This window comes from Rattus norvegicus, chromosome 8, assembly GCF_036323735.1.
Source record: "Rattus norvegicus strain BN/NHsdMcwi chromosome 8, GRCr8, whole genome shotgun sequence".
In the NCBI taxonomy this organism is placed as follows: domain Eukaryota; kingdom Metazoa; phylum Chordata; class Mammalia; order Rodentia; family Muridae; genus Rattus; species Rattus norvegicus.
In genome coordinates this window covers 54,525,500-54,540,431 of record NC_086026.1, presented here as the reverse complement: position 1 = coordinate 54,540,431, position 14,932 = coordinate 54,525,500, and the positions used below count along the sequence as shown (strand labels likewise).

Sequence of the window (14,932 nt, the reverse complement as noted above, 5' to 3'; positions counted from 1 at the left end):
AAACTATCAGCTCGCCCACACCTGCTGTCCTCCCTCAGTTCTCAGCCCCTGTCAAGAGTCTAAGAGACTCATATGACTCCCTGGGAGTGACAGGTAGCAGGACTGAGCTCCCTAGAGAGCACCTCATCCCACCCCCTAAGAGAACAGCTTACTTACGGGCACACTGGAGGGAGACGTATCGCCGGGAAGGACATTCCGACCTGCAGTGTGAGGCACAAAGGGTGAGAAAGGACAGCAGCTGCCTCCTTTTCCTGACTGGCACCTGCTCAGGCCCTGTCCCATTTCCACCTTTAACAATAGCAGAGAGCCCTCTCCCAGTAGGATGGTCTTCCTTACAGGGCTTTCTCCAGGAAGGTGGATGCGAGCAAACTATCTCCCTCACATTTCCCGTCTCCTCCCAGTTTTGATATGGTGAACCATGCACACCCATGAGTCCCCTGTTCTTGGAACCCAGGCAAGCCTTCATGGGTCCAGCTCTTCCCATCCTCACGAGCCTCTTCTACAACCTCATGCTCCTCAATGTAGCATGCAGAGGGCTGGGACCAAGGCAGGTGCCGAGGGATCAGCTCTTAACTGGAGGCTTGCTTTGTCTCTCACCCTCACATTAGTAAAGCAAGGCTGGAAGACTGCCTTCCACCTTCAGGGGGAGCTGGGACAGAGAGACACTGCAGTGCAAAGATGGCAGGAAGGACTGAGGCTTCCTCAGATGGACCTCCTGGGCCCTCACCACTAGTAACTGTCAGTCCCCTGCTCCGGTCCCTAGTGATGCATCTTCCTGCTCTAAGTCCATCAGGCGGAGCCTTTTAATCCAAACACCTAGCTCTCAGGAAGCCCAAGGTGTCTTAGTTGCATTTAGAGACTAGGAGGCAGGATCACCTCTATCCAACTTTGGGGTGATCTCCGCACCAGATCTCAGACAAGAGCTTTTAACCCCAAGGCATCCATAGTGCTGCTGGCACTGCAAGGGGGCCTTGGAGTCTGGGTCCCAGGGAAACATGAGAGAGTGACTACCCGACTCTAAGCACCGTCTACTGGTCCCTCAGTCCTGTTTGCACACAGACAGTTGGGTTGTTCCACTGCACCTGGTGAGGCTTTCCTGGATGGTGGAGTTGTATTCGGAGAGTAAGAAGCTGCTGGTGACGTCCCTATGGGCCACCTCAGTTGTTCGGTAGGCACTGCAGGAAAGAGGGAAGAATGAATAGCTTGCAGGCAGTTAGACCCTCAGGTCCTCCAGTGGCATTAGAGCCACACAGCTCTTCAGACGGGCAGACTAGAATGACCTGTGTGACAGCCACTCCTGCACAGCTTTCAAAGTCCAGCTCCAACTCATGTTCTGCTCCTGCCCCTCCCAGCTCTACAACTGGCCCAGTAGCTCTCCAATATGGTGTTGGTCTGGCCACATCACCAATACCTGGTAAGAAAGGCACATTCCTGGTCCCACCTCAGACTTACAGAAACAGCTCTGAGAGGTGCCCAGCCTGTTTTAATAACCCCAGGCAGTTCTGATGCTTCATTGACTTTGAGAGCACCCATCTAGCCCTTTATATCTAGACTGGCTGGTTTTGATGTCAATTTGACACCAGCGAGAGCCAACTGGAAAAAACTCTGAATTGAGAAAAATGCCCCCATAGGATTGGCCTATAGGCAGGTCTGTAGGATATTTTCTTTCTTAATGACTGATCTGGGAGAGCCAGGCTCACTGCGCGAGTGGTGCCGCCCTGGGCAGGTTATAGAAAAAAGCAAGCTGATGAACAGTATTCTTCTATGCCTCTGCCTTCAGTTCCAGCCTCTGCGTTCCTGCCCTGGTTTTCTTCAGTGATAGAGCAAGACCTGAGAGTGTAGGCTAGAAGAGACTCCTCCTCCCCCAAATGATTTTTGGTCACAGTGTTTCATCACCATAACAGGAACAGCAACTAAGACACTCTCCAAACTGTGACCCACAGTTCAGTGGCAGCACCGCCCCAAGACCTGCTGAGCACCAAGGGGCATGCTCCAGGTCTCCCCCAAGAGTGAGTTGGTATATATGATGGGTGACTCTCAGAGGAGCACCCCTCTGAATCACCTTGGGCATTTTGCTAAATAAATTCTTAGTCCTAATCCTAGAGATTTTGTTTGTGAGGGACATTTTCACAAGCACCCCAGTGATTTCGGTAAGTCCTACTCTCTGCCTGGAACTTGTGTACATTTCTAGAGCATTCTATGTCCTTCTGGGAACTGGGCCTCTGAATATGCAGTCCCTCTAAGCAAGCACGAGTTAGGAATCTTCTCCATGGTGTCCCAACAGAGCCTCACTCATGCCCTCGGTGTGGGATTGTGGGGATAAGCCTTTCCCACTTTACACTGGAGGGTCTTGTTCTTTTCCGCCTGTGTCTCACGTGGTCTCCTAGAAGTTCTAAAGAGGGATCCTCCCTGCAGAAATGGCATTCAAAGAGAATGCTGTGGGGTCTCAGATCACCTGGTGGCTCTGAGACAAAGCGCCCCCAACCTCCATGCTGCTCTACCACCCCAACCTCCCCACTCATCCCCAACCTCCTACCCCCTTCTGCAGTCTGGATCAGTCAGCCCCTCCTTTACCTACCAGGCACTGTGGTGAGAGCGGGGAACTCTCTCTAAGTCCTAGCTCTAACCCTATCCTTCTAGGTGTTTCTTCTAAGGGTAACCCACAACTTCTCATTCATTCATTCATTCATTTATTCATTCATCCCTAGACTGCTCAGCTTAAGAACTCAGAGAAAGGGCCGAGGTTTTAGCTCAGCTTAGAAGGTGCTTGCCACAAAAGCATGAGGACCCATATAGAAAGGCAGGCGTGGAGGCCTGCTCACACCCAGCACCAGGAAGTAGAGACAGGCAGAGCTCGATGGCCAGCCGGACTAGCTTACCTCACAAGCTTCAGGCTAATAAGAGACCCTCTTAAAAAAAATAAGGTGGCTGACTCCCAAGGAACACCTGAGGTTGACCCTCTAGCCTCCACATGTATGCACATCCGTGTGACTACACCCACGATTCAGACCAAGACAGTGAGTGGAGGGGCCTCACTGGCCTTCAGGTGGGAGGAGCTTTCAAGGTGGAAGGTTCACTCACTACCTGCTTCACTCACCAACACTGGCCTCCTGGTGTAAAACTTCTAAAGCCAGAGAGCTTCATAGGACTTAGCCAACCCCCTGGTCCTATCTTGTCTCTCATTCAGTGAGCTTCATAAGCAAGTTGTTCCACAACTGCTACCGCTCACAGTCCACAGAGGACTTTGCACATCTGGACTCCTAGTGCTCACAAGGCCGTCACAATATGGTGATGGCCCCGAGGTGCCTTCACGGAATGATCCCTGGGGACCACACATTCCCAGCTCCCGGACACTCAGTGGATTCCAGGCCACTGCTTATTCAATGACTCTGAGGTGTCTTGGGTTGGTAGAATCAGCAAGGGTCCTGCATGATTCCTTCTCTTCCCTTTTTTCTTCCCTCCCTCCCTCTCTCCCTTCTTCCTTCCTTCTCTTTCCCTTCCCTTCTTCTTCAAGACAGATTCTGTGTGGCTCATGCTGAACTGATTCTCTGTTCACCTGTCAAAGCCCAGCTGCTGGCAGGTCCTCTCGGAGTCGGTGTCGTTCCAACTGCTGCTGCAGACAGGAAGCCACTCACCAGAAGACCCAGAGTAGACTTTGAGGAGGGACTTGTCCCAGTCGAACCTGACTGCAGAACAGAAAAGGGCAGAGAAGGATCTCAGCACCCAGGAGGCTTCAAGCTCTTGGGAATATGTTGTGGGAGGCTCTGGGAGAAGTGTGGCAAAGCTGCCTGTACAATGATGGATGGAGGGCCAAGGCCTTCAGGAAACACAGAGCTGAAGCAGAGGGGCTATGGCTGGGGCAGTTCGTCATCCAGGAGGACTCAGGAGGCCATTTGTGGGAAAGGGACAAGCATCTCACCCTCAGACAATGATATGCTCAAAGGAGTTGCTGATAGGAGTCTAGGGGCCATGATCTGAGTATGTACTCATAGGAAAGGCTTGGTCCCAGATAGGTATAGTCACGGGCAAGGGCATCATCAATGGAGAGGTAAAAGGATGGACAGCCACATCCCTCAGCAAGGGCATTGAAACCACACAAGCACGACTGCAGAGGACTGCAGCTCAACCGGTCTCTGTGCTCATCTAGGACATTAAGAAACCATAGGGGTCACAAGGCAGGGGTCACCACCTGCTGAACAAGGAGGAGTGAGGTTCCAGTGCACCCTCAGCCCATCTGTCTCCAGTCAGGTTTTCTATAAGAGTCACCAATCTAGCCCAGAAGTCAGAAGCCCTAAGAAGCGGGTGATTTATCCATGTAACATGACACCCCAAATCAAGTTCCAAATCCTTGTCTGCTGTGACTCAAACCAAGATCTTCTGATTTTCTACCCATTGCCTCTGTCTCAGCCATTGCATTCTGCAGTATTGTGTGTAGTAGCCAGAGTTCACATGTGTGGACACACATGCATGTGCACACACACACATACACACAACACATGCACACGTGTTCACATGCACACATGTTCACATGCACACGCATGCACACACATATACATACACACATGCACACACACGTACACGTGCACACACACACACGCACACACTACGCAGGCATGCACACACACATGCACTTCCCCACACCCAGCCTTCTTACCACAGCCCAGCTCATCACTCTTCATTTTGCAATCCACCACTCCATCACAGCGAACTGCATGCTTGGGGCAGCTCTCCAATGGCTCTTTGTACTTGATCCCTGTGTGGCCTCGCCAGAAGTAGACTAGAAAAACAAAACCAACAAAAACAGGCAGACAGCTGGTTATTACCGCGCCCGAGGGACAGGACACTCAGCAGCCCAAGGCCCTGGGGATGCTCAGACACCGACCTGCAATCCCTCTTGGACTCTGGGGCTCCCGTCCCCCATCTGTATGGAGAGAAAGGCTGCTCAGGAATGTTCTAGAAAGCTCCTGCAATCAGGGAAGCCCCAGACAGACTCTAACAGCTAGCTACCCAGAGAGGGAGAGAAAGAGATCAGGAGAAATAATGAGAGATGGCCATGGTACTACTTTGGAAGCTTCCTTACCCTATATGCTAGATGGACTAGTCACCAAAGAAACCTTTTCCTCCAGTACCCCAGAGTTCCCTGTCAGAACCCCTCTGGTATCGCCCTCGTCTCTGTAATGTGTGAGAGCATATGTGTGCATGAGCACACACACACACACACACACACACACACAAACACACACACACAAACACACACACAGAGAGAGAGAGAGAGAGAGAGAGAGAGAGAGAGAGAGAGAGAGAGAGAGAGAGAGAGAGAAGGGAGCCATCTGGTCTGTCTTCTCAATTGATACCACAATGTCAGCCTCAGCAGCTCCTAGGTTTGCATCCTCCTCCCTCACCCCTAAACATGGATAGCCCATACCCCTTGTACTTGGTCTTTCTCTGCTTCTCTTTATGCCTTTCAGTGTCTTCCCATAGAGCAAGCAACTCCAGGTGGCTGATTTCCAAATGTGCAAGGAAACTTTTTACACCTTATGTGGAAACCAGCTCCATGTCTTCCTCTGCCTCTAACAAACCCGAGATGTCACTCTACTGTGTGACGTCTACTCCTCCCTGTGGAGCCCCCACAAACCTATCATCAAATGCCTCACCCAACCTCCCGGCCTCTACCATCTCTTCAGCTCTGACCCCACACTGTCTTCCCAGCTCCAACATGGTCTCTGTCACTCAGGATAAGACATAGACAGTTTCTTCCCAGTCTAGACACAATCCCCTTAATCTCTCAGGCTACACGCTCTCCCCTCAGTGTCCTGCACTCGTCCTCCAATACCCTAGATGCTGAAGCTCTAGGGAGTCCTGGGTATCCTTCTTACAGTGCTTGGGATGCTGCCCATCACAGGGCCACTGTGATTGTGGGTGGAGTGATGCTGGGAGGTGAACCAGGAGACTGGGCTTGACCTACAGATCCTACTATCTCTCTGGCCTCCATGAATGAGCTGTGGGGACTTTAGGAAAGACTACAGAGCCAGGTTGGAGCTTTAAGGTTTCTGGGTGAGCCTGCCCTTGAGTGCCTCATGTCCCCTCTATGGCTCATTCCTACTGTCCTCAGAAGCAAAGTACTCTGTTGGCAAAGGGAGGAATGGACGGAAAATCTCAGACCAAGGAAGCTGGAGGTGATCGCATGCATTGTGATAATGACCACACCACCCAGGTAGGGAAACTGAGTCTCGAAATGTTAATTAACTTGCTGGAGTCAGGTAGCTCATGAGAAGCAGAGGCAGGATGCTGGAATAGGAACGTGTGGCACTACAGCTATGATGTAACAGCACACAGCCTGTTCCTCTAACAGCTGTGCCACCAGAAGCTTCCATGTACCCTCCTGTCCCTCCGTTTGCCATGTCATGCTGCCTCTTCTATAGAATCCTCCTCGGCCTAAGTGGAAAGCTTTCTGGCCTCACATAGCTCAACAGATGGGCCCCAAGCTCTCAAACGTGCATCTCCCCTCTGGCAGTCTTTCCCTCTACCTAGTGTAGGCCTTGGCCACCTGTCCCCTTCCTGCTCCCTCACATCTGACGTCTAGGAGAACAGAACTGCTCTCATATTTCCCAGGTCCTCATCTGAAGCTACCTGTACCCTACTCCACGCCACTGCCACTTGTTCCTGATGGTCACATAGCCTGACTTGCTTCTAGCTCTGCTTCTCAGGAGCGAGTGGCCTTCCTTTGGGCTGGCTTCTTATGCTCATCAAAGAGCCTAGAGCATGCTCTGGGGTTCTTTTTCCAAAGGACAATGTGAGGGGCCTGAGTCCGGAGACAGCACACCTTGTCCCTTTGACCTTCAGAGGCCTTTGCAGTCTTTCACAGCATGCTGGTTTTTATAAGTAGGCACTTGTTTTCAGAGTGAGATTTTATGTCAAGAACTGTATGCTTTTCCCACACAGTCCTCCTCGTCCGGGTAAAGTGGAATAAGATCTTATGAATTGTATGCTGGGTTGAATGAATAATGATGAACAGTGTCCCATTCAAAGAAACTGAATGGAGCCCAGGGTAGTTAATGCATGTTGCAGTGTATCATCAGAATCCATCTGCAGCGACAGACCCAAACCTGAAAGCCCATGACATTCCACATGCTTACCCCCAGTCCTCTCAGAGGAGCCTGATACCCCATGACCCAAGGTCCCCGTGTGGAGGTTAGTCCCTCTGTGCCTGTGGTATGTGGCTCCGTGCCTGACGCCATTCCATTTTGCAATGACCCAAAGCCACCCCGTGCCCTCTGTTCAACTCACAGAGAAGGATGAGTGAGATCACCAGGCTGATGAGGAGGAGGACACACCCGATGAGTGGCAGCTGTCTCTGGGTCTCCTGCCAGGAGAACTTGGGGAAACTGAGACCTAAGAAGAGGGTGGTAGGGAAGAAAAACTGCTGGGGAGCAGTGCGGCATGGTGGAGCGCCCAGAAAGAAGCAAAACTGACTCCCTGAGCGTCCTGCTAGGGCCCTTGCACCCCACAGGGCAGCTTCACCGCTCCCCAGTATAATCCTCTTTGGATCCCCTCCCCTAGGCTCCTCTAGGGTAGGTATCACATATGTGTTCTGCTAGTTCATCCTCACTGCCTTGCATGAGCTGAGTCTTATTAGATACCCTCGGTAGATGGGGACACTGAGGTTCGTGGAACTAGTGATTGGCAGAACAGAGATTCAAATGCAGTGTCTCATTCTAGAATCCATCCCACCAAAGTGTCTCTACTAAGGTCAGGGGTACATGGAAACAGTTTCCCGATGGGCAGAGCCACGCCTAGAGGCCCATCGGCCTCCTTGACTTCCTGGCAGCTGAGCCTCGCCCCCGACCCAAGTTTGGAGGCTGGGAGTGGTCAGAGTCCCTCTCTTTCTCCAGGTATGAGCAGGCACACTGACCATGGCCTTGTACTATTGGAGACCCTGGCTTTCCCAGCAGACATATAGGCTGGCCAAAGGAAACAGCCCCTCCTGTGACTAAGAGCCCTTCCTCTTGATGTCAGAGCTTTACTCTGGGCAGAGCGGCTCCCACCATTCTGCCTGGAGAACTCTGGAGTTCAGCAGCGAGCACTCTGCTTCCTTGCTCCTGGCTTCTGGCCCTTCCTCCTTTTGCCTAATTTTTCACTGTCTTTGGGTTGTCATACCATGGTCCCTTTCCACCCTCACCTCTCCAGGTTCCCCTCGTTCCACTCTGGCTGTCTCCCATGTCATTATCCCCGGGGTACAAGGAGCAGTATGCTCACTGAGAGCTTCCCTCTGTGCAAAGACACTGCCCTGGATCTCTGCCCTCCCTGCAGCGGCCCCCTTACCTGGGCTCTCCCTGGTGGCCCTGGTGGCTGGTGCTGACCTGGCAGGAGATGCCCGGATGACAGTCCCCACTGGTATTGCTCTAACAAGGTACACTCTCGTTGGGGAGGATGTTGTGGAGGCTGACCGGGCAGATGATGATCTGCCTGACGATGACCTGGAAGGTGGTGCCCGGGCTGGAGATGCCCGGACTGGAGATGCCCGTGCTGGAGATGCCCGTGCTGGAGAAGCCTGAGGAGGAGATGCCCTTGCTGGGGAAGCCTGAGGAGGAGGTGTCCTTGCTGGGGAAGCCTGAGGAGATGCCCGTGCTGGAGAAGCCTGAGGAGATGGCCTTGCTGGAGAAGCATTCTGAAAATAGAATAAAGGACATTATTCCTGTGTCTGCGCCCAGTCAGCCTTTCCCAGCTGTGGGCCCTGTGAGTGGGAGAGGCTGTGGGCCAAGCGACTGGGACAGAGGAAGGCCTGTGCTTATACTCAATACAAGTCCTGAGCAGGGCAGTTCAAGGTCCTCCTGTTGAGAACATCTGACACAACCAACACCATTGTCCCTTATGAATCGGACACTTTTTATGAATAGAGGACACTTTTAAAATCCTCTCTTCCAGGGATCGGAGCCAATAGGCTTGGTCACAGCTTCATTTTATGGGGACCTGTGTGTTGGATTCAAGGAAGATTCTGACCACACTCAAAGCAGGGAGTGGAGAGTCTCCCTTGGGGAGCTTCTGGGGTCCATCAATAGAACGGAGTGGTTACACATGGGTACCCTTATCCCAGCTGGCTACACAGGGGTGCATCTTGACATCTTTAGGGACATTCGGGCAGCTGCTTCTGCTGTCCAGCTGTTCGGAACACTGAGGCCACCCTCTCACCAGTGCTGTCTCGAGAATAGATTTCCAAAACCTCTACAAGGGTGCTGGGGCCCAGGAAGGTAGAACTAGAGAAGACTTTCGTTTTTACGGGTGCTGAGAGTTGACTCTGGGCACCATGTATGGCAGGAAAACGTTCCATCGCTGAACTGTACTCCTTACCTCAACGTTGCCCCTGAGCAAGTCCCTCAGCTGAGAACGTACTTGATGGCACACAGTCAGGCAGCCCATGGCCCCGATCCTGACCTACTGATTCACTTAAGCTTTTTGTTCATCTATAAAATAGTCTGGCATTGATTAGGGAGTCCCCACCAGGCCCCAGGATATAGGAGTCATGTATTAAGTAGCAGTTTCCCCTCCCCTTGTCTTTCTGTACACAAGATCAAGAGGGCTGAGGGGTACAGATGAATGATGGGAGAAAAGAGAGTGTTGGAGAAAAGCCAGATTGTGGTCCTTCATTTAGACAAATGGGCCTCAGTGACGTAAGGCCCTTCCCAGTGGCAGCCTGAGTCTTGGCTCCTGGCAGTGACCTGGCATTACAGCCCTTCTACTCATGTCCATTCACTCCGGATGTTCCCCAATACTAAGGAGGTGCCGATGATCCAATATAATGAAATACACTTTGGATTCTACAACAAACGTTTGTGTCTGTAGCCTTGTAAGGGTCTAACCTCATCCTGAGAGCTGTTTAATTCTAGAAGTTCATTTTCTTAGAGTCGGATTATGGAAGCCATGGAGTCAGGATTCCCCTCCAGGTCACTTCGCATCCCTCTTAAGGCAGAAAGAGAAGCCATTGGTGCTATATCCTGAACACAGGTGCCGGGGACTCCCTGTGCATTTGAAACATGACAAAAGAACTGGGATCTGGGGCCTTGTAAGGCAGGAGCTCCACTGGGGGCTGAAGTGGAGCCCGGGGGTTTCTAGGTGGGAACATGACTCTGTGGTACTTTTTGTTGTGAACTGTGATTGTTGTCTCCCATTCCCACCCACGATTGCCAAGTCTGGTCGGAGCCTTATGATCCAGAACTGCAACTGGTCAGGGTTACTATGCCTGAATTCAGCGGCGTGACACCAGGAACATGTCCTCAGACCTTTCCTTGCCAGCTTCCTTATCTGCACAGTGTGGGTAACCACCCTGCTTCCTATCTCGGTAGTCATAGACGAGACATGCCAAGCGGGTGTACACAGTGAGGGCCGGAGATGCCGACTGTGACAGTGGGTCTGCTTGTTTCTTTAAGAACGTTTGGCTCAAAATCAATGTTTGCATATAGCTGCACCCACCCATTCCCTACTGGGTCAGCAAGAGCCCGCCAGAGCTTGTTTTACGTGTACAAACAGGGCTAATCTCATCTTCTTTCCCATACAATCGTGGATCTATGTGAACAAGCCTGGACTACACACAAGGGTCAAGCTCTGATGAATACGACAGCCAATGAAGCCTCTTTCTTGGTACCATGCCAACTTCCTAGTGACTCTTTTTAGTTGGCCTGGTTAGGTCCACTTTACAGATACTGGAACTGGAGGCTGATGAGATGGATCAGAGGCTAATAGAGTGCTGCCATTACTAAAATCAAGAGTTCAATTCCTGAAACCCACATGGTGGAGAGAAGTGATTTTTTGGAGGTTGTCTTCTGACATCCATATGAGTGTACACACACCCCCTCACATACACACTTAAAAATTAATAATAAAAAGGTGATTAATTTTCAAATCTCCAGGTCAAATAAGGATAAGGTCTTGGGTTATAACCAAGTCAACTTGTCACCAACAATGTCACAAATGACCAGAGCAGTCTCCCTCGTGTCTCCAGGCTCCAGGCTTCATACATACTTTGTAGTCTGGTTCTGACAAGGGGCCTAGTGAGTAAACTGGTAAGAATGGCCATCCCTGTCATCTCTCTGATTGCTTGTCTGTTGAGATAGGCTCCCAGGTAGTTCAGGTTAGCCTTTAACTCTTGTTGTACTTGAACTTCGGATCTACCTGCAGGTGTGCTCCTGTGATCCTGGCACCTCAGCACACAGGGACCAGTGCTAGAAAGAAGATGGCTACGAAGGTTGGGGCAAGGTGCACAGGGGATTAGAACAAGGAGCCTTGTGAAGTCGGAGTGAGGAAGATAGTGAGAACAGAGAACTGTCATCAGCCAGCAAGGTGGGAAAGCAGTAGAAGCCAGAATAGATAACACTGGAAAACTAGCAGTTGACCCTGAGTTGGTGGGCATTCATTTAACCCTTGACAGACTCAGCACTCGCTAGGTAGTATAGTTCCCTCAGACCTGTGCAGGAGGAGAGACCCGGAACCCCAAAATATGAATGAAAAAAATGCCACTTGAAGAACATTTGTGAGTCCCAGGGGGATGTCAGAAAGGAAGAACATTCCAGATGCCAGAGGACAGCAGACATTGAACTTTGACCCTGAATTTAGACCCTGAACTTTGACCCAGACTCCACAGGTCATTAGGCAGCACCCTATCTTCAGAGACCATGAGAATGCAGAGCTCACACCTCCCTCTTTATGCATTTCATGGCCAGCCACTCCACCCAGCTGGAAGAGCTTCCTGATGTCTAACCTACTACAGCTTCAACTCATTTCCTCCCCCTCCAGCCTGGGAAGGCAACTGGGGAGATGGGATGCTCCCATATGGAGACTTGACTTCACCCTGACAACAGATGGGAACCCCAGGAAGGGAGGAGACTCCTGTCTAAGTCCCTGAGAACTTAGGCAGAACCAGAGGACCAGACCGCAGGCCTCCCAACCCCAGCTTTTGTCAATGATCACAACCTCCCAAAAAGAACTCATGACCAAGTCCTCGCAGGGTCCTACCCTTCCCAAAGCCTCCTGCAGACAAGGCTGCAAGGGCAGGCGTCTATGACCTGGATAACTTGGGCCATTTCCCACCGCTACAATTCATTCCTTCTGACCCACCCCCATGGTCTCTAGAGTAATAATTAACCATCAAACAAGCTGCACCAGTCATTCTTATGCTCCTGATGGTGCTGGAAAAGCTCCAGGTGTGTTGTTTACAGCTTGTTGGACTTTCTAGAGGTTCTGGTGCACCACTGGAGACGAGGAGGGCAGAAAGTTGGACATGGCTGTGTGTGGCTTTCTTTCTAGTGTTAGGGTAGTGAGGCTCTCTCTGATCAGCCACAGACTAACAATCAGTGAGTTCTGGTCCAGGAGAGACCTTGTCTTAAAGCAATAAGGAGAACAGCAATAAAGGAAGACAGGACATACTGCTCTGGCCTCCACATGTTCAGATAGCCATGCACTCACATGCATGCATCATGCACATGCACATGTGTGAGTGAGCGCCTGTGCACGCGCATGCACACGTGCACATACCCACACACCTTTTCAAAAGTTCCATGTAGCTGAACTGGGGCTAAAGACCCCCAAAGGTCCCTTTTCTAGACCTGCACCCACTCTACTTCAGCTCCCAGGGATGGATTTTGCACCCCGAGATGAACGGGGCATTTTGTGATTTGTCTTACCTGGTGGAGGGTGGGAGTTGGTTAGCGGCCCCTGAGTGTCTACATTGTCCTACCTGGGTTTCCTGTGACTAGCTAGCTGCTGGTGCAAGCTGAGTCCCCCATGCAGACCACAAGAGCCCTACACAAGCTTCTCTGCTGGACTCGGAAAATGACCAATGGTCACTGCAGTGACAGCCCATCATCCTTCCTAAGACAGGCTGCGGAAGCTCCCTCCTAGAGCTACCCTTTTTTTAAAGCCATCACTCTGGGGATACCCTCAGACAGAAGGATCTCAAAACCTCACTAATCCAAGCTTTCTTTCAGAATGAGACGGCCAAGGTCCAGAGGGCCTCTGATGTGCCCAAGATGCCACTTTGAGGCAGTGATGTGGTTTAGTCATGTGATCTCATTCTTGTGCTGTACTGTTACCTTCTTCCTACCACCTCCAGAAAGCAAAACCAGACTTAGGCTCTGGGGCATCCCTCTTTCCCAGCAACCCTGAGTTTTAAGAGCTGTCAAAGGAGGAAGTGCATGGGAAGAGCACGGTCAGAGCCCGGCACTCTGGGGCCCCACTGGAAGCTACTATTGTTTTGTTTGTCTTTTCTTTCTTTTTTCTTCTTTTCTCTATTTAGCTCAGGCTAGCCTGGAACTCACAATCTTCCTGTCTCTGCCTTTCAAGTGCTAGAATAATAGGTGTGCCTTACCTTGTCTAGCCTGGGAGCTCCCTTGGACAAGGTCTAGACGTTCTAATAGGGGACAGGGGCAGGTTGTGACAGGGAACTCTGGCTCCACCCCTTGAGGATCAGTCTGGCCTAGGACAAAGCCAGGTTTCACTGTACCCCTTAGGACATGGCTCTCCCCACCCTCTTTCTTTAGAGAACCCCATTGACACAAGCCCCTTCAGAATGCAGGCTGTTCTCCATTGCCTCCTCCCCAAACACAGGACTGGATCCCCCAGGCACATGTATGCAGAGCCCAGGAACCCCAGGTCAGTCTGTGCCGCAGACCCTGTGTGAAGCACAGGGGCTTGTTAGCTCCTCATCAGTGTGAGCTAGGGGACAGTCATGTCCCCATCAAGCTCTCGGCACCTTCATGCTTCAAATGAAGGGATTGAACACTGTTTGCCAGGGGTTTCCAAATGGCATAAGGTCTCACGAAGATACCATGGAGCCCAGCCTCGGCCCTTATGCTAGGGTTTGAGCCCTTTCCCCACCTTAGAAATCCACAGTTTTTTAATGTGATGGTCTCTACCCAATATTTCATTTGAATAAAAGAAGCGGCTTCTGCAAGAACTTGGGTGAGTATTTCACTTTCTTCAGCTTCAAAGGCCTCGATGTATGAAAGAGACCAGGAGGCGCTACTAGATCGTACCTCGCTTGATGGTTCATTTGTTCATTCACCAACGACTTTAAAGAACATGGTGGGGGTTGGGGATTTAGCTCAGTGGTAGAGCGCTTGCCTAGGAAGCGCAAGGCCCTGGGTTCGGTCCCCAGCTCAGAAAAAAAAAAAAAAGAACCAAAAAAAAGAAAAAAGAAAAAAGAACATGGTGTGTGGACTTGGGAAGATGGCTCAGTGGGTAAAAGTACTTGCCACGAAGGCATGAAGATTTGACTTCAAATCCCCAGAACCCATGTAGAGCCAAACATGGTGATGCACATCTGTTATCCCAGTGCTCCTATAATGAGATGGGGGAAGAGATGGAAACTCCTGAAAGGCATGGGCCAGCTAGCCTCAAGTATGTATGTAACAGCAAAACCAAGAGACTGTCTCAAGGAAGGGCCAACACCTAAGGTTTTTCCCTGCCTCCCACAAGCACTACACAAACACACACACACACACACACACACACACACACACACACACCACTCATATACCGCTACACACATAAAGATTAAAAACAAAAACCATACACTGAGTGCTCACTAATGCTAAGCAAATGGTATTTCCTGCCTCTGTTTCCCTGCTAAGTCTGTCCTGTCTGCAAATGCAGGGGTGATGGAAGCGTAGCACCAGGGTCTAATGAGTACTCTGAGCTGTCCCCCATGGAGGAGCCTCCACCTGGGACTGCCAAGGTCTCTTGCTTGGAGGACAAGCTGGTGTTCTGTGGTGTTTCCCCACCTGTCCAGCTGCCAGGGTACAGTCCACCCCCGTTGTTGTTAGACCAGGAGGAAGCTGTGTTGCCAAAGCAAGACACTTAAGCTAAGTGGCCATTGTTACATCAGCCAGTCTTCCCACCCAGCACTGAGCCTAGAGCCTGACATGAACTCCCACATATTCAT

The 14,932-nt window shown here is 51.1% G+C and overlaps 1 protein-coding gene across 2 annotated transcripts in view; it reads right to left on the bottom strand.

Moving 5' to 3' along the window:
* Positions 1 to 14,932, bottom strand: part of Tmprss13 (transmembrane serine protease 13) — a 28,605-nt gene that overhangs the window by 10,242 nt on the left and 3,431 nt on the right. The window contains exons 3-9 of one of the 2 annotated variants that reach the window (XM_063265112.1): positions 8,323 to 8,668; positions 7,288 to 7,392; positions 4,883 to 4,921; positions 4,655 to 4,777; positions 3,557 to 3,686; positions 1,083 to 1,175; positions 157 to 200 (exon numbers count right to left, since the gene is read on the bottom strand). In XM_063265112.1, coding sequence (XP_063121182.1) covers positions 157 to 200; positions 1,083 to 1,175; positions 3,557 to 3,686; positions 4,655 to 4,777; positions 4,883 to 4,921; positions 7,288 to 7,392; positions 8,323 to 8,668 — 880 coding nt within the window. The remainder of the gene's footprint in view (positions 1 to 156; positions 201 to 1,082; positions 1,176 to 3,556; positions 3,687 to 4,654; positions 4,778 to 4,882; positions 4,922 to 7,287; positions 7,393 to 8,322; positions 8,669 to 14,932) is intronic. The other variant, NM_001127528.2, reaches the window with a different exon arrangement.